This window comes from Clytia hemisphaerica, unplaced genomic scaffold (genome assembly GCF_902728285.1).
Source record: "Clytia hemisphaerica strain Z4C2 unplaced genomic scaffold, Clytia hemisphaerica genome assembly, whole genome shotgun sequence".
Taxonomy (NCBI): domain Eukaryota; kingdom Metazoa; phylum Cnidaria; class Hydrozoa; order Leptothecata; family Clytiidae; genus Clytia; species Clytia hemisphaerica.
Genome location: NW_027103486.1, coordinates 842,930 through 862,996, shown reverse-complemented (window position 1 = coordinate 862,996; position 20,067 = coordinate 842,930). Strand labels below are relative to the sequence as shown.

Genomic DNA, 20,067 nt, shown 5'->3' with positions numbered 1-20,067 from the left:
AGGAACAAAGGTCAAACCGCGTCCGTAAAGCTCTCCACACTTAAACAACACCCAGATCCTAAAACTCACTCTAAGACCCTGAGAAAAACCTCCAAATCTTTTTACCCGATTATTTTCCTTAGCTGAGATAAGGGACCAGGAATCTCATCACGAGTGTACTGTTTTTGCCTAATGGCAGGACTACTAATTTGGCTACTTGAAATAGATTTTTGGACATTTTTTGGGTGCTGATTCCGAAAATCACCAAGCCTGCTACCCCTAATGCACCAAGTTGGCCAGAATGCCCCAAAATAGACATATCTGTGTGGAGCTTGTACCGATGTTTGCTTTGACTATTTTTGGGTATTATATGAGTTTCTTTAATAGTCAAAAGGCTTACAAATAGGCCGCTGATGATGTCACAAGTTGCCTTAGATGAAGTTTGGGGTTTGGTACTGATTCGCACCGGAATGACTAAAAGAGTTTTTTGGTCCTTTTGATGATTTCTTTCCCTTCTGTTTCCAGGCCTGCCGTAATGAAAGTGAACACACTATTCACTGTCTAACGTCGAAAAATTTGTCACGCAAGTGCAGACAATGTTGAAATTGGAAAAGTTGCCGGGTGACAATGAAAAAAGTTGTCACCTAGCCGGTGAACCGGAAACAAAATATTTCTTAGGGTTGACCTACCCTTAGGGAAGAAATCTTTGAAAGAAATTTACTTTTAAGTTTTTTGGCAATTCGCGAAATTAAATTCCGCAAAACACAAATATTTTCAAGATTTGAAAAAACTCCCCAAAAATTGGTAATTTTAGGGCAAAATAGGCCATATTGTGAACAAAACATTCTCTCAACTGAGAAATTAAATTCCCGTGAAACTTCCGAATTTTGAGCTGTGAACCGCAAAATTAAATTCCGCGAAGACTTCTTCCCTGAAGGTATTTCAGGAAAAAATGACTGGGCCAAAAAATGGAGGTTTCTTCAGGGCCATTAAATTCATCTGATTATCTCTTTAAAGAAAAAAAATCTCAAGGGTTTACCTGATTTTCGATTAATTCTTTCAGGATTCTTGCGTTTGACTTTTTGGACAGCCACTAAAATTGTTAAAACAGTTTGATTATCTAAAAATGCAAGTTGTGATTTATTCTGGCGCTTGTTTTTAAGAAGTTTATAACTCATCGGATTTTACAATTGCATGCCTTTGTTCGTTGATTAGGACTTAGTTTTATCGGATATCCTGTGAAAACATTTAAATCACCATCGAGGGTTTCCTGCCTTCGAAAGAGTATCAGTTAAAGTCTTTGTTAAAGGAATGTTTTTTATTCAATGTATTTTCATTTTTTCGAAACCTTTTCTAATCTTGTCGCACTTGTTTTTAAACATCAACATCATCAGACCTTTCAATGAACACAAAACCTTTAACTTTGCAGATTTTGGCTAAATTTCGCCTAGTTTTTATTTCCGATAAAATCTTTTCCTTAGACCTGTGGTAACAAAATATAGTAAAATTGTGTGAATCTAGTTTTGAAAATGAAGTTTCCACTCAGCGCAAAACCGCATAAGAATTCATCATTGCAAAATCCTAGAAAAAAAAAGAAACAAGAGTTAGAACTACCTTGGTGTTCTCATAAATCTGCATCAGATGCTTGCCGGTACTGTGCAACTGCTGCGAGCCACCTGCAGCCTGGTAAATGCCTTCGTTAATCTCTTCAGAGTGTCCAAAATGCTTAAATATGAGATCTTTCTCTTTCTCCTACATCTCTAACCGTGCTAAAATTGAGGCCACTCTGTGACGATTACGTGTTGCATTAATTGCGCCTGTTAGTGACAGTCGTTGCAGGATGTTATCGATCGACTGCCATCCATCTGCATGTCCCTTTCCGCTCTGTGTACTTGGAAAGAGGTACAGATTTGTTTCCAAGACGCAAGCGGCTTTGCGGACTTCTGGATCAGCCAGATATTTGATGGCTGGCAATGTTTCAGCTGGGAAGATCACTGGGACCAGGTGGTCTTTCCCCTTCCCAGTTTGGTAAGTGACCAACATGGTTGTTTCGTCGAACTCTTCAGGCAAATCTTCCCGGTTGACCCATTCGCCCCTGAGGGCCTCATTCCAATGTTCCATGAAAAGTCTCGATGGTTCCCCACCTAAAAATTGAGAAGTGTTTGCAGGTATGTGAATAGATGAAATTATGTTTAACTGCGTGGGTTGTAAAGTTACCACAAGTGTATTCATTTAGGTGTGTTCTTGATTTAACAGTTGGCTAAAAGGCTACTTTGGACATGCTTATTTAGGAAATGTGAATTTAAATTTTCAATCTAATTTCATTCAGATTTGGATCAATCAGTTTTATTTTTTGCTAAAATTTCTTCCTTTATGGCAGTTAAAAAAATTGGATATTAATTTCTTGTTAACTATTTAAAAAAAATAGACAAACCTCGACGAGCATTGAACATGATAAGGCATGTCACAGTTGCAGCACGGATGTTAGTATATTTGTCGTCAATGTTTTTTGGAAAAGCCATTGGATCGGTTTTGGCCATTATTGATGAGCATTCGTTAAGAAGTAATGTGACGTCTTCTTCTTTAGGCAGGTTCACTGGCTTCCTTAATACTTTGTTGCGTTTGTTTGCAATGTCGTAATAGGCATCTCCAAACAGATCATTTTCAAAGCCTTTTAGAACTTTCAAAAACATGACAACATAGTCCGATCTTTTGTCTTCATTTTTCATTAGAAAGTTACCAATCAAATATTGACCAGTTTTCTTGATCATATTAAGAATAGATATCTTAAGGCCACTTTTCTGGGCATCCACAACTTCTGTTTGGCCAGTAGTTTCATCTTCCTTCAGTGCCAATCTGTCAGCCGCTTCAGCCAATATAGATAGTCCCTCACGCCGATACATGTCAGATGCATTGTTTGCCATGTCGTTAATGACAACAGCTGATTGGCCGTCATATATTTCTTTGAAAGTTAGGTAAACACGTGCCATTAATCTTATTAGGGATCTAACTGTTCTTGAATTTGCCAACAACTTGTCTTTCTTTCGCTTTATGGCACTGTAAGATCGTTCTCCGACCATGAGAATAATTTTGTCTGTTTTGATATAATTTCCTACAGCATCAAGGTGCAGAGTATTTAGTAGATCTTTGAATCCACTATTCAGTTCACTGATGGAATTAACAACAGTGTCATTGATTGATACGACTGGAACAACAGGGGTGTTTGAATTTGGACATTGATGTCTTGATTTGAATGATTTAGCAATAAAATCCTTGCAGCCTGCACACATAACCATTTCGGACTGATTGTTGCTTGTTCTTGCTCGCTGGAACGATTCCACCCCATTTCCATTATCTAACATCTTCATGTTATAGGCTCTGACACTATCTCTTCTTAGTTGGTCAATTGCTTTGTCTTGCTCGCGTTCAGATAAAGAAAGCAATGGAACCACTGAAGGTTCATTTTTGTGTGTGGTCAGTATATGTCGCTTCAATCTGGATTGAGGTTTCAAGTTTTTACAAAAGATACATGGTCTTTTAGGTTTCTTTCGTGAAGCTGGCTTGTTTTCTTTCTTTCCTTTTAATTTTGTAGATAGACTTTGATTTTTTTCTGAAGAAACTGGGCATTTTTCGGTGGACACGTGCTTCTTAAGTGAGAGATTTGACAATTCAGTCTCAGATGTTGACTGCATTACATCCAACGAAGCAAGAAAGGGTAAAGGAGGTATTGGTTGGAACTCGTCATCTGTATCAATAATACTTAGATCATTCGATATTTGAATACCAGAATCGTTTAGCGGGGTCTGCATTGGCTCCAAATTTACCTTAAAATGAAAATGATTGGGATTTTACTGAAGCTTTACTATAGTATCAAGTCAATAGAAGTACTTACAAACACATAGTGTCCCCCCTCCCCCCTTATAAAGGGGGAATTATTATTTTGCCCAATTTTTGAAAGTATGGGGGAAAATGAAAAATTTGAAATTTGATGGGGGGGTTAAAGAGGGGGAAAACCATAAATTTTGATTGGGGAACTTCATTGATCTCAAGGTAATCTCGTAGAAGACTTGTTAAGCAATGAAATCAGCAAACCTAACTTGAACCAAACCAATATTTCAATAAAGCGTCACTGTCAAGCATTTTCAAGGCTATATTTTCAAGCTTTCCAAAAGTTTAAAACAAAATGAAATGTTAGGAAAGTCCAATGAAAATCTGCAAAAATGAAGCAATTTCCAGCATTTTCGGAAAAAAATCAGGCTTCGTCACATTTTAGATATTGCTATTTTGAGTCAATGTCCAAAATTTTATGAGAAAATATAAAGTACAGCTCTGAAAGATTCAAGAAAACCTGTTGTTCGGGCGATAAAATGCTGTTCTGACAATTTTTTGAAAGCTCTGGCTTCAAAAATCAGTTTTTTGACAATTGAAACATGCTTGATGGTTTTGTGAAGAATATAGAAAAAATGAAATCTGCTTTAAGGACTCGGATTTTCCCTGTAGGCTATTGCCGATAAAAATAATTTGTCAGTGGAAATTAAACTACATCACCATGGGGTTTAAAAAAATATCTGTTACCCTATTTAGATGTTGGTCAAAAATCCATAATGGCAGAATTAGGGGTTTCCCCTATTTTATTTGACCCCTCGATAAAAAAGGCTCAAAAACTTGACAATCATTCTATCAGAAATTTCATATACCTTAAGGGAACTTTTTTTGGCGGGAACTAATTTTGGCAGGCAGCAAACAAATATCCTAAAAAAAATTATTTTGGCGGGAACTAATTTTGGCGAATGACAGCGTCAATCTGTTCTATTTTGCCTTATTTTGAGCAATTTTGATGAATTTCAGGGGTTATTTAGGCAAGGAAACAAAAAATTCAATTTTGGCGGGAACTTGTTATGGTGAGTGAGCAAAAAATTTAATTTTGGCGAATTTCGTCCAAAATCGCCAAATCCGCCAAAATAAGTTCCTTTAAGGTAGATTAAGAAAAAGGTCCGAAACATGGTGTGAAAATTATCTACCTAGAAATATGGAGGTTTGTCACTTTTCGTTGTCTTCGGAATTTCAGTTTTCCTAGCAACTTTGAGTGACTAACTTTTTGGCTTTGTTAGATAGTGATTGTCAAGATCATAATTTATTTTCAGACTATGATTCTGACTTTTTCTTTATTAGCATAAAATTTCTGATCGTTTGATTTATAATAGTATGCAAGGCTTTATTTTCAAAAAAAGTTTTTTAGACTTCCTAAGAACCAAAACAGAAAAATGTTTCTGCCATTATGGATTAGACATTTTTGCAGAAAACAAATTACCTTTTTTGTTTATTTAGAAGGTAGACAACAGTTCCAGAAACTTAAGTGAATCAATTAAAGCAAATAAAGAAAGTTTCAATAACAAAGTTGCTAGGAAAACTGACACGTTGAAACTCGTTGAAAAGAATTAAAAGTGAATTTCTACGTATCTTGGGATAGGAAATTTTCAGGCCATGGTTCTGACCTTTTTCTGAAAAAGTTTGTAATTTCTGATCAATAGATGAATTTAGAGTAGAATATATTTATTTCTAACACTAAATTTTTTTTCCTACAATGGTTTGAAGAAATTGGTAAAACCTGAAAAATTCAACATTATGGTTTGTCGACCAATTAATATCCAAATAGTAGTTTTCTGAGAAAAATGAATATGTTACCTGTTCGTTGCATCGATTCTGATTGATTTGATCTGGATTCTGAGAGATTTGATCTGGATTCTGAGTGATTTGATCTGGATTCTGAGTGATTTGATCTGGATTCTGAGAGATTTGATCTGGATGCTGAGTGATTAGATCTGGATTCTGAGAGATTTGATCTGGATTCTGATTGATTTGATCTGGATTCTGAGAGATTTGATCTGGATTCTGAGTGATTTGATCTGGATTCTGAGAGATTTGATCTGGATTCTGAGAGATTTGATCTGGATTCTGAGTGATTTGATCTGGATTCTGATTGATTTGATCTGGATTCTGATTGATTTGATCTGGATTCTGATTCATTTGATCTGGATTCTAAGAGATTTGATCTGGATTCTGAGTGATTTGATCTGGATTCTGAGTGATTTGATCTGGATTCTGAGTGATTTGATCTGGATTCTGATTGCCTTGAGCTACATTCCAAGTTCTTTGGTCAGTATTAAGAGTCCTTTGATTCAGATTCTGAGTGCTTTGATTAGGAGTCTGACTGCTTTCATTTGGTTTCAGAGTGTTTTCATTCAACATTAACTTTGTTTGGATCTGAAATTTTGAAAGAAGGTTTCCAATTAAAAGTTGTTTTAAACACAACACTTGTAAGCATGTACTATTTCTCATCTTTTTCCACTATCACCACTTTATTTCACCAACAAAGACAAACAGAGGTTGATCTTGTTTTAATCTTTCACAAAAATACTCTAATTGCCTGTGCATAGACTTTTTGAAGTTTTCAGTAGGGGTATTGGTTTTGGACAGTTTGAGTTCAGAATTATTTTAGCCTCTTTAGGATACACGATGGTCTTTTGACTGTCTGGAGAAAATCAATTCTGTATATCTTAACCTTTTGATTTAACAAAAATGATTGGTGTATTTCTATAGTTTAGAAGTTTAAAATCTTCTCATTCCATTGAGTTAGTCTTCATTGAAATCGGTCTGTTAGATTTGGCATGTTAACTGTTTGAATGCAAACTTACTTTAAAATTTCCAAAAATTTCTTTTCTAGAAAAATTGAGGTATCCCTATGTCGCTTTGATGTTTGCTCAAAAATAAATCTTTTTATGGAATGAAAAATCTTCCTTTTATTTAAAATTACAGAGGGAGACAAAATCAATAGATTTTAACCTTTGCAGAATAGGACAAAGGAAGATAGTAGGAACTTACGAATGTGAATATTTTATCAATTTTTGTGACAGTATAGACATTATAAATACTTTTACATTTAACAATATACGTGACCACGCAAGCAGTTTATAATGGAGACAAAAATTTGTTGTAATTGATAAATTGTTGGACTGAACAGGAGGGTTGCAGGCAAAATGCCAATCGATTTGTTAGTATCATTCAGAAAAAAATTATGTACTTAAAATCCCTTAATTGGAAAAAGCATAAAATTTTACATCCCAATCAGTCCCAATAAGTTAAAAATGATTTAATAAATACCATCGTGTATTTTCCCTTTGTAGAAATTCGAAAATTGGTTTACGATTTCAATTTCCTCTATTTCCAATGATTGTCATCATTTTAACGAATCTGTACATTAGAGATCTTAGAATACATACCATTTCATCTAAACCAATCAATCCATCAGCATCGTCACCATAATCAGAGTTGTCACCATAATCAGAGTTATCACTAATCTCCATATGTTACAGAGAAGTTTAAAACTATTAGAACCTCATTGTGTTATGTCAAAGACTGGTCTCTGAAATAAGAAATAATTTAAACCTTCTTGGGTGTTAAAATTCAGAATGAAAAAAACTGTTAAAATTGACACCCCCATGAAATATAGTTCCCACAAAAATATGTTTCAATAAGGTATATACCAGTTCTCCTTTGAAGTCAAGTTCTTAATAACAACGCTTGGTCTTTTTCTCCTTCTGAAAATTTAGAATTTGTATTGCAGATCTGTATAAATATTTTAATAGGTGTATTCCTAAATTCGCGAAATAAAAAACCTTCAAATTTTCAAATTCAATCAGTCTGTTGCGATCTTTTGTTTCAAACAAAGATGGCAAAGCAGATTTGTTTATGTATATTTTCTACTAAATGTTGTCTCACCAGACCTTGATTTAGAGCAATGGAAGATCTGCTATGAGATTACTGGGTCCCTAAATTACTAATATGTATCAAAGTATCAAACAGGAGTTATTGTGGACCAATATCACAATCAGACATTTGAAACTTTTCTGATTCTTTGTGTACTTTTGGTCATTTTAGCCACTTTGTTGAAAGAAGTGTATGTTATAACAACCTATCAAAAGTGACTATGCATTTTAGAACAAAAACATGCAAAGGCTGTGGTATTTAATAATTTTAGTCTCATAGAAAAAGCACAATCGTTAAAGGGGTGATAAGTAAAATACATACACAAAAGTGAACTCCAGAATTGTATTCAAACACAACAGATTCAGCATCACTCAAGTCATCTTCAGGAATGCTCTCCATGATGTCAACCTCTATTCTGAAATTGAGAAATAATAATCATCTACAGAGCATTCTCCAGTATCTCAAATGGTATGGGTGACTGGAATGGTTTTTGATAAAAAGCTGGTAACAGAAGGACAAACGGACAGACGAGCGGACAAGGGTTAGTTTATAGGACTACCTTAGGATAGGTCTAAAAATAAAAGCAACCATGTATCCTTGTTAAGTAAAAACAATTTAGCCTAGGTTATGTTTGTTAAAACATCTCACCTTTCTGATGTAAGAGAGCTCGTTAATGGAGCCAAGCATTTGTTCTAAAATGGAACAATAAAAAATAAAGAATATAGATGTGTGATTACACAGACTGAAAAGTTCAATATTGACTTTTAAAACTATCTATTATTCAAAAGTTTTAATCTGTAACTATACCATTCTGCAATACCTAAATGTTTAAATTTTCTAATGATCTGCAGAGGTCCGAGTCTAAAACAGTCTAAATGAATTGATTGACTTAAAGGAAACTAAAACTGACTGCTTCTCTTACCATTTTTCTCCATACCATGTTTTCTTCGGAATCATAATAGTCATTCCTGTTAAAACAATCAACCAATAACTATTCAAAATTCATATCTATAAACTGGCAAATTTGCGCAACACCCAGCAACACCACATTAAGCTAAACTTTACCAATTTTCTGTAACTTAGAGGCCTATCATGTAGTAGTTGAGCCATTGGTTTCCAGGCCTTGTGAATAAAAAATTGGTTTCCCAGCCTTGTGAGTAAAGACTTCAAGGAATATAATAAAAAGCCACAAATGTGTCTTGCCACGCGATTTAGATAACATTCATGTTCGGCTAGGTTCGGCCTTTTTGTTCTTCGTCCAACTCGCCCAAGAACAACCAAGAATGACTTAGATCGTCCAAGATTGGACTGGGTCGGTTAAGTTTGGCCTTACTTTTTTATAATCCATTTTATGAAAGATCGAGTCCAAACCAGGCTGATCTACGAAGCCGAAAAATATCAAAACAACATTTGGGCGCCAAGTCACAAAAAGAAGACATTCCATTGCGAATCATTGCAAAATCGAATTTTTCTGTTTTTTCAATAGTTATGAACTTGAAAGAAAATGTTGTTGTGTTTTTTTTTTTCATAACAAAGTTATTTAATTTATGCTGTCCAGTCGAGTGGTAAAACTGGATGACTAACAACAGTTGTAGTAACAGTTGTAATTATTCCTCGTGTTGTTGGTCTTAGTTTTCAGGTTTTCTTTTAGCAATTTTGTTTAACGAAACAAAACATTTTCTTTTGGTGGTGGAAATTATTAAAGATTGTTTGGAAGAAAGAAATGAATCGATGATTCATAATCAGGTAGGACAGATTCAGACACCCGGATGTAAGCATTTTTCTTTTTGAAACTAAGTGGATAACTCTACGCTTATAACACCCTCTTGCCTGAAACCTCTAAATTTCCATTCATAGTTTATGATTTTGAAAGGATTATTTTTTTGTGAGGAAAGGTTTGTTTCTTTTTTGAACGAACCATAGGCTGACCCAGGCTGACCCTAAAAAGATAAATGTTTCCCGTCCACCAGCCAACTTACCAGATTTCCGTTCCTTGCTCAATATCTTGGGATGCGACAAGATAAAGACGAACTTTTTGATCCACTATCTGTCTTTTCATTATTGCATTGGCTAGGCACTTTGGTGAATCGTTGATATATTTTCCGTAGCCTTCCATCAATGTTGCATCCAAACTGAAGAGATAAATTGTTGAACTCAAACTAATATCACTAGTCTCATTCAAATTAAAATCAAATCAAATCTGAATCTAAATCTAAATTTTTTTCTTAGACCAGACCAAATTGACTAGTTGTTTTTGACCTTAGAATAAAAAAAAATTAAGCTCATTTGGCAGTACCTATTTAACTGACTACCTTATTAAGGTAAGTTTTTAACAACACTTACCTTATGGTATTTATTTTTGCGTGTTAGAAATTTTTTAAATAAAACATCCATGTCCATCTTTTTCATAATTTATCCGTCTTTCATCAGCTTCTTCGATAGAAACCAGTTCACCTGTCAATAGAATAAAACGTAAATAATCGCACAATGTTTTCGAACCTTTTGTTAATTGTTTTAAACGTTCATTGCAATGCCAAGACCAAAAAAGTGACAATGCTTTAGCTTCACTTCGTAGTAAAAAGATTGGAAAGTACAGCCTGTGTTTAAAATGTAGACACTATAAAAATACAGTGACTGGAAAAGTATATTGCTAATGTAGACACTTAAATACAGTAAATAAGGTTCCCATATACACATTTTTTATAAGCAAGTGAGTTGCTAAGGGTTCAACCCTGAAAAATGGCCAACATCTTAAGCAACTTGACTTAGTAATTTATTTGGGCGGATTTGGCCCCCATTCACAAAAATAAATCATGTATTCAAAACTTTTCAAAAACAAAAATTCGCAAAAATAAATCCCGCAAAACTTTTCAAAAACTTATCATCAACACCGTCATGCGACTTCAATTGTGTCAAAAACGAGTGGAACAATTTCAACAAGATCCCCATAACATTGTCTGAAATTGAGTATGTTGTTTGAAGGGCAAAAGGTTGGTACATAAGCATAATAATGATTTTTTCGTTTCCATCATCAAAAATAATTGATTCGTTTTGAGGGGTATCTTCAAATTCGTCACACGAATCAGTATCATCCAAAACTTCTGCATCAATTCTGTGATCTGGAGTATCGTCCTGTAAATAAGAAGAAATCATTGATATTACAAGATCATCAAGGTCATCATTTCCATTATCATTAAAATTTTCTTCTGGAGCCATAACATCATGCTAAAACAAAATATAATGCTTTAAAGTAAGACAAAATTATCATGGATAAAAATATTTCTGTAAAAAGATGGTGTCCTGCAGGTTTTTATGCTCCAAGCTGATTTTAAAAACCCAATTTAGTCTTCTCTACCTGTCTACTTTCTTTTAGGAGTTCCCCATGTGGATATAATTTTGATTATTATATACCAGTAGGCAAAACAGCCATTGAACAATTCTTGATATACCACGGTATTATACAATGGTAGAATTTTTGTTTGATTTTCTTTTAGAAATTTGATTTTTTGTCACTTTTATTTTGTACTTTTACTCTGTTGCTATTAATGAGAGACAATAAAATAGTTCAATTGTGAATGTCGTGAACAATTTAATGACTTTTAAGTTGTTAAAAACGATTAAAAAGAAAAACACTTGAATGTTTGATTTGTGTAGGAGTTTTGTGTGAATCTCCCTACAAAATAGAAAACCTATGTGTTTTTTTTTTAATTGTTTCAGGATATGTGTGGTTATATTATAAGCACTTTAAAAAACAATATTTGAAGAGCTTAAAAAGTGCAGGTAAAAATGTCCGACTAATTTCCTAAACCTAAATTTCCTTTTTGAAATTTTGCTGACATCAGCACTTTTTTGCAAAATTTCGTATTTTGCAGATTTCTGCTGACGAAAGCAAAACTTTGAAAATTTTTTTTTTGCAAAATGATCCTTTTAATAATACACAACGTTGGTCCAAATTTCATGTTTCTACCATTAGCCAAACTGGAGTTATTAAAAAAACAAGTTTTGCTGACGTCAGCACTTTTTAGTTTTTACGGTTTTTCGCGAAAATGAGGGCGAAAACAATTAGGTAACACCCCTACAGTGAAACTTCATTATGATATCCTTCGTAGTAAATCATTGGTTTGCTCATTTTCTGCCGGCTAATAGCCTTCAAAAATTATGGTAATTTTCAGGTTTTTGAGACATGCCATAACTTACCTGAGTAATATATAAGCCGATATCGGTGTATACGTCGAGCGTCACTCGTTGTATACAGCAATATCGGTGTATATGACGATATCGACGTATACTGCGAGTTAAGCTATCGACCTAACTGAACTAGATATATAATTAAAACTACAAAAACATCTTACCTTGTTTACCACTTTTTTTCTTTTTCCAAAAGCCATTTCTATAGTAAAGCTGCTTATGACGATGAAGTGCTTGTCTGCTGAGTTCTTCATTACAACGAGGGCAAATTTTTTCGTTGGACAGATTTCTAACATGTACAGATTCAATCTCGAAAATGCAACTTTGCTGCTGGCGTGCCACTACCATTACGCTAATACGGCTACCATTTTTTTAGCTTCTAGAACGCTAAGCGGAGAGAGGCTAAAATAGGATACTTGGTCAGTCGCACGCAAATACAATTGATGAAAGTGAATGATAGACGTGCCTAAGTGAGAGTGACCAAGTTACACCATATTCCCGCGTGACTGCACGGAGTTCCTTCCTTTCGTAATCGAGCAACTGTTGTCTTGTCGTCAATATTCTCTTCGATTTAATCGTCAACTTAATTGTCTTTTGTCACTATTGTTATATTATTGAATACAACATGCCATCATCAACGGAATTTCCATCTCCCTGGTAAGCTTTTAGTTTGATTTCGAAAGTGATTTCTACGAACTGACTGATTGCTGTAGAGTATAGACATTAAAGTAGAATAAAATAGCGAATGAAACACAACATAAACATTGCCTGGGTCTACTCTCATTTGTGTATGTGCTCCCTATTCTAGGCTGCCTTGAGACCTGGCATGTAACCTTGTGTTTCCTGAGCATAGATAGACCAAATCAGTTTAACATCCTTATGTTGTCTATTGTTTTGATATGATGATGGCAATTAGAATATCTGGGTCTACACTTCTTTTTGTATGTGCTGCTTTTTTCAAGTGAGCCTTAAAACCTGATATCTATTTTGACATTACATATGGTGACAAAAGAAGTTTACTTCCCTAAATCTTGGTAATCTCTCAGAACTTCTCGTTCAGTTCACAATTCTTCCAACTCAGATGGATTTCTGCTCTGGCTCACAGAAATTACACTACCGGTTTATTAGACATTTACTCTACTCACAATAAATAGAAATTTGATTAAAAAGGCATTGTCAAGACATATTTTTTGCATGTAGGGTAAATAGTCCACCTATGAGAGAGGAAGAATAAAATTGTTAGGTGGTCCATAGAGTAAGGTCTCTTGGGTCACGATGCTTTCTATAGACTTTATTTATTTTTAGTGGCAAAAAGTCCAGTACTTAATTCATCAGCAACATCAACGTCCTTAGCATCTGCGTCTGCTTGCTTGGAGGCTAAGAAATCCAGGTAAGAAAATTCCTTTATTAATATGTGATAAAATTTTGTGGGATATTATCTTGTGTGCTTAAAATTTAGTTCCCCATTTGAAGAAGCCTTACCATGGCAAAATAGTTTTTAATAAAATGCCCAAATTATGTGAAATAACAAAACCCTTCACAAAATTAAGTCCCTGAAAAATCTTGTGGATGAACTTTCAGCTTTTCAGTTCTAAAGAAGGAAAGGAATTTGAAAGCTAACCCATGAAATTTTAATTGCTCTACTGCGCGTACTCTTAATAATCGGATTTTAGTCTATTTTTCCTCTATTTTCAGTTTTTTAACTCTTAGCAATTAGGTTTTCCAATGTTTATTGGAATTTGAAATTTTTTTTAATCCTGCATTTATTTATACCAGGAACCTGAAGTAGAATTAGGTGTCTTATTTTATGAATAATAAATTTTTTCCAGATCACGTGAAGATCCAATGCATAAGTTAAGCAATTCATTTAATGGATTTAGTGGTGACGAAGATTCTGACATTGGAAACCAATCATTGGACAAGACCCCACGGTAATTTATGATGTTTTCATTTCCCCTTATTAAACAGTAGCATCAAAGCAGACCTCTTATGGCATTAAGTGTAAAATTGCTTGTATAATTCAGTTGGACTGTCAATTCTCCTTCATCAGTCCAGTGATGCAAGTTAACCTTTATGACTGTTTACTGCGGTATGAGCCAGTGAAATTTCAAGCAGCAAAACAAAGTTCCCATTGCAATATTATGAAGTATTTTTAAAATTCCATATTTGTTTAGTATGTTAATAAGATATTATTTTGAGTTTGCAGTATCCATGAAAACACTCAACTACGCAACCGAGGACTAAACACCCCAAGCAACAATTGCATTGGTTCATGAGATGTTGTCACACCTACGGGCAGCAATGTCAATGAAGGTGAACTTTACAGGTAGGTTTTAATTTTATTTAAAATTTAATTGAAATCTTCTTTTGAACTATTCAGATTTTTTGACCTAGAATTAAAAGGTTTGCTTCTAAAACAAACAAAAATGAAAAAATGGTTTTTAATTTTCACTGATGTCCCTTTAAACGTAAGTTGACATGAAGAACACATAACATTTAGATTAACTGGGCAGTGGTTGGTCTTATATATTTTTATTGGAAAAAAAGAATGTCCATTTTTTCTAAACTCAGGGAAAAGAAAAAATTTAAAAATACAATGAAGAATTTGAAGAAAAAACAAAGGAAACAGTTATGGAAGGCCCACCAAACCTATGATGAAAATCTAACTAAAGAACAGGAAAAAGTTCAATGCCTGGAGGATGTTGTAGAATCAACAAAGAAAAATTATAATGAAAAGTTAAATGAAGAAAAGGAGAAGGTTCAATGTCTGGAGGATGTTGTAGAATCGACAAAGTCGACTTCTTGCAAAGCATAGTTTAAGATATAACAATATAACATCTACTAAAGAATATAAAACATGCATTGCCACTGGTTTATGCCAAACAACAAAACCTAAAGTACCCAAACATAATAGAGGCAAAAAGACTTCAGATTTACTATCAGAGATACCCATCTTTCACGAAGAAGATGTTATTGAAATTGAAAATGGTACAATAGGCAATGGTCAATTTGGAAATGTGAAAGCTTTTAGATTAAAAAGGCTCAATATTGTGGTCGCTTGCAAAACAATGTCAGATGAAACATCGTCTAAATATGATGTTTTAAGTGAGGCTGTTGTAGGAATGACCATTTCTGGTGAAAAATATTTCCCATACATCTTTGGAATTTTACAGCCCTTTTCTATTTCTCCAGGAGAATAAGGCGGGTCCGTGGAGGTCAAAATTCTTGGAACGTTACAAATCATTTTCATAAGCTCATTTTGGGCTCAAATGAAACGTATAACCAAGTAGAATAAGACCCAGTCTAGGCAGATGTTTTTTTATCTAAAAATTTTGCGTAATTCGCAAAAATCTTCAATTTTGCGATAGTTTAATGACGTCATAAAAATTCAAATTCCAATAACTTTTGATAAAATCATCAAAATAATTTCAAATTTTCACCAAAGATGCATTTCAAGGCAAATCTTCAAACGATTTTAGAAAAAATTTAAAATCTTGATGACGTCAGCATTTTTTAAGGATTTTAGTTTTTTTGGCCGAAAAGTGATGACATCATCAAATTTCGTTGAAATTTTTTTCTAATTCTGAAAACATTAATAATATGCATCTTTGGTCAAAATTTGAAATTATTTTGATAATTCTATCAAAAGTTATTGGAATTTCAATCTTTATGACGTCATCAAAATAGCGCAAAATTGAGGATTTTTGCGAATTACTCAAAATTTCAAAATGACAAAACATATGCCTAGACTGAATCTTATTCTACTTAGTCATACGCTTCGTTTGAGCCCAAAATGAGCTTCTGAAATTGATTTGTAAAGCTGCAAGCTTTTTGACCCGCCTTAATCCCCTGGAGTTTGATGGAATTCCTTGGTAATCAAGAAACATTGGAAGCTTCCCCTACTTTATACCGTAAAGTGAAACAATTGACAAATTTTTCCCAACTGAAGCTCATATTCATTGATGTTTTGAATTCTGTCATGGTACTTCACTCTTTCAAGATACTTCATAATGATTTAAAAGCTGATAATTTTGTATTTATAAACACCTGTGTGAAGCTGATCGATTTTGGAAAAGCTACACACTTTTCCAATCCAAAAACATACAATATTCAACCAGGAAGTGACACTGCAAAAAAATACAATACATATCATCGTCACATTGCATATGAACTGAGAAACATACCAGGATCAAAACAAAGCGTTCAAACCGATATATTTTCTCTTGGACACATACTTAAACATTTATATGCTCTTGTGCCTTGTGACCAAGTTGTAGAACTAGGAAGAAGTATGAAAGTAAACGAGGCAGATTTTCGAATCCCCATTAAAACAGCATTGACTGTGTTGGTGAAAATGAAATGATATTGCACATTTTTATTACTTTGGTATTTTACCTTCAATAGTATGATGATATTTTTCCTAAGCTATTTCTCTAAAGCTTAGCTGTTACAAAAACAGTGTGATCAATTCCTAATTTCATGGATTTGAGTCTCTAATTACACGGTTTAGGAAAAGTTTACAATTTTATATATTTTTGGATATCAAAAGAGAAAAATCTTTGTCATTTTGTTGTTTTTCATGTGTGTTTTTGTTATGGCAGTCTATTTAAATTGTTTTAATGACTTATTTTTTAGCGACATTTGAAAAATGACATTAACATTTAAAAGAAGAGAAACAACAGTAACAAAGAAAAAAGTATCATAGTTCGGACCCCCTTTCTTAAGGGGGGATGACACCTTCCAAAAAAGTGAAGAAGGGGGATCAGAAATTTTCATTAAAAGGGGGGGATAGCAAGGAGGGGGGCTTGTTTAAGAAGGGGGCTCACATATTTTGTAGATTATTTTCCAACACTGTTACTTCATTTTCACTAAAAAGTGGTATTATATTTGCCAGACTTCATTTTTCTTTACTGTTTCCCTTCACTTTTTACCATAAACAAATAGAGAGAGAAAACAAGGGAATTGATTTTTACAAGGGGGTAGCAGCGAGAAGGGGATTATCGGATCGCACTATTCACTATATATTTTCGAAAATTTAGCCCAAATCCCTTGGGGGATAGGCATTTTTAAAGGTTGGGGGGGATGCCAAGAAGGGAATCAGACCCCTTTCCGCACTATGAGTATATTACTTTTTCGTATTTTAACCTTAATTATAATACCCTAAATTATTATAGGTATCATTGATTATCTATTAACAAAAAAGTAATGCAATGATTTTTTTAACTGGAATTCAGATGAATTTCTTTAATTTGTACTGCAGTCCTATTGATAATTACATTTTATCTTTGAATAACATTATAACTGTTTCTTTAATTTTTAGGAAAATCACGAACATGGGAGACACAATATCCCAATCTATCAGGAATGTTGGTGAACTAGTTAAAAGCCAAGGGGAAAAGAATGAAGCCCTCGAAACAAAACTTCAATCCATCGAAAACAAATTGAGCCAGCACCTGGAAACAATTAAAAAATCAACAAAAGTAACTGTTCCAAAATTTTTGCAGGTAAGACTTTGCAGGACTTTGATTCATTACCCTAAATTAATATTACTAAAGACTTTCCAATGGTTTAAATTTAGTTTTGTCACTAATATTTTCATTTATCATCGTCACTTGAAGGAGCAAAAAAAAACCCACATTTGTAGTTTGGTCCTCTTTTTTAATAAGCAACTCCATTTTTAGGGTCAGGCCTGGAGTTGCTTGTAAGGTTGCTTATGAACCAAAAGCTTAAAATGGGCTAAAAACATTTTTCATTCTTAAATTGACAATAAAGGCATTTCTCAGATTTGCAAGGCTTTCTGTTATTTTTTATTGCAGAAGAAAAAAGTTGCTAATTTGGATTTGAGTTTTTTTTTGAGATTTTACTGAATTTAAAAGAAGGGGGGCTTGTGAAAATTTCAAATAAAAGGGGTGGCTTGGACAAAAAGAGGGGGGCTTGGAAGATTTGGCAACTTGCAAAAGAGTGTTTTCCATTCACTTTTAAATTTCTCAACAATTATTATATTTCCATTCTTTTAAATGAAGCAAAAACTCTTGTTTCTACAACTCTTGATGGAGTATGTTGCTTTTTCAAGACAGCTGCTAAAAGAGGGGGTGTCATTTTTAAGGGGGGCTTGGTACCCCTCTGCCCACTTTGATTTTGAGACCTAATACCTTTAAAGTAGGGCTATCTTGGGATTGGTGATACAGGGGTGAGTTAGAATTAACTTTTGGAAAGTTTTATGCTAGAAATTTTGAAATTTTCATAGCTCATAGACATTATTTTCTTGTTTAGAAAAGGATCGTGCGGACTTATGGTTTGTGCCCAGAGGAAGAAAAATGGAATTACTTGAACAGTAAGTTGTATAATTCTTTGATTTGTTTGCATTTTAGGTCCAATTTATAACAGTTTGGTAAACTTTGTAACAATTCAAGTCTTACAATTTAAAGTATCTATTCGAGTGAAACGAACAGTCATTTTGGTAGTTATTTTGACGTTGTATCACCTTTTGATTAACAAAGTATTTTTTCTTTTGTTTCTGTTAGATGGAATTCAGAGGTTAATGGGAACATAACGGACCAAATCCTTGCGGACATTCATGCCCAGTTGAAGGGAAAACAACCTGAAGATGTGATTTTAGGTAACACATGGGACTACTTTTAATCTGTATCTTTACCTCATCTCTTACTGAAATAAGCAGAGTCAATGAAAACTTTGCCAAGCTTGGCTAAGGATGACTACAACCGTCGATCATAATATGTATTGGTTTATTATTGTAATTAGAAAAACGAAGTGATAACAATTTAGGTGGTAAATTTAGGTTCCTAATTATAAATGTGAATGAATATACTGATTGGACTTTTCTTACAGCGGGTTTGAAGACACATTTTACATCAATTAAACGCGAACACGATGCAGAGCTGAATGATCCAGGGAAATACAGAGAAGACAAGCTTAAGAAGAAATATCGTTCCAGAAAACAACGGGTAAGCTTTGCAACCTTAAATGCTTAAGCTAGCCTCACAAAAAATTACGTCGTGGGTAATCAAAACTCTAAACTAAGCTCACACTTGTTTTAGTGCGTACAAGATATGTGACCCCCAAGCGATTTGGAGTACATTAAATATGAGACCGGTATTGGTGCGGTCATGCCTCTGCCGCTTTTGGACTGGTTAATTGTGCGACTAAAAGCTGAAAAAAGCGGCCAGAAGACCGCACAGTACTGTATGATCCGTGCAGACAAAGTGCCGACGAAAGTGGACGATGGTGCGGTCCCCGCCGTTTGTTTATATTTCTTTCGATTGCCGTAAGAATTTCAGCCTCGAGCTCAAACAAGCAAAACAATAAAAACAAAAATGTCCGCACCATGACCGCACTTATTCTAATGGTGCTCTTTAGTGGCCGATCAAGTGCGTTTGAATGGAATTTCTAGGAAAGATTTTTGGATAATTTCTGGTAGATACAAAGGTATCATTTTACCGCACGGTAATCTTTTCGCCGCTTTTTTGCCGCACATTTTATCGATCTGTCCGCACCAAGACGGGTCTCATTTTTAATGTACTCCAAATCGCTTGGGGGGTCACATATTGTCTCTTCTCAAACAATCATTGGTTGATATAACTCAGAGGAAGGAAAAGAAAAGCTTTCAGTTCCTTTTAACTTCCATTTTAGCTTTATAATGCACGTACAAAATATATCAAGGATGGTCGGGAGGAGGAATTGTGGGCCGGTGTAAACCCGAATGACATGACGGATGAAGAGGATGGCGCAAACAACTCGTTTAAAAGGAAAACCCTGAAAGATCGTCCCCTTGAATTGACAGAACTCATACGGAAACTTGATCGCCGTCACGAAGAATCAATGGCGAAAAGGGATAAACCTGCCCTGAAAGCTCAACGAGTTTCATCAGTATCTCCTGTGAAATTCAGGTAATTATTATTTATTATATACTTATAATTGTACCAGGTGGCTCAAAAAACTTTGGTCGTAAAACCAGATTGACATTATATTTTTCCGAGGTCTGAATCGCTGCTTCAAAAACGCTGAGCTGTCGTAATTTTTGCATTTTTTTAACCAATCATCAAAGCATAAATTTGATGCCCTTTTTACATGTTTTTCACAAGTGAATTTTGACTTCAAAAGCTCATATCTTGA

At 34.3% G+C, this 20,067-nt stretch overlaps 2 protein-coding genes across 2 annotated transcripts; one reads left to right on the top strand and one right to left on the bottom strand.

The window, feature by feature from the left end:
* Window positions 1-1,731: 1,731 nt before the first annotated feature.
* Window positions 1,732-6,014, bottom strand: LOC136798660 (uncharacterized). Its single transcript, XM_067055306.1, has 3 exons — window positions 5,665-6,014; window positions 2,414-3,803; window positions 1,732-2,123 (listed from the first exon to the last, which is right to left on the bottom strand). Exons 1-3 carry the CDS (start codon window positions 6,004-6,006, stop codon window positions 1,732-1,734), a joined length of 2,124 nt encoding a protein of 707 aa, XP_066911407.1. The 5' UTR covers window positions 6,007-6,014.
* Window positions 6,015-13,290: 7,276 nt separating this feature from the next.
* On the top strand, window positions 13,291-19,845 carry LOC136798659 (uncharacterized protein C14orf93 homolog). Its single transcript, XM_067055305.1, has 8 exons — window positions 13,291-13,324; window positions 13,764-13,865; window positions 14,141-14,260; window positions 17,255-17,438; window positions 18,208-18,268; window positions 18,459-18,553; window positions 18,784-18,899; window positions 19,585-19,845. Exons 5-8 carry the CDS (start codon window positions 18,252-18,254, stop codon window positions 19,843-19,845), a joined length of 489 nt encoding a protein of 162 aa, XP_066911406.1. The 5' UTR covers window positions 13,291-13,324; window positions 13,764-13,865; window positions 14,141-14,260; window positions 17,255-17,438; window positions 18,208-18,251.
* Window positions 19,846-20,067: the final 222 nt, after the last annotated feature.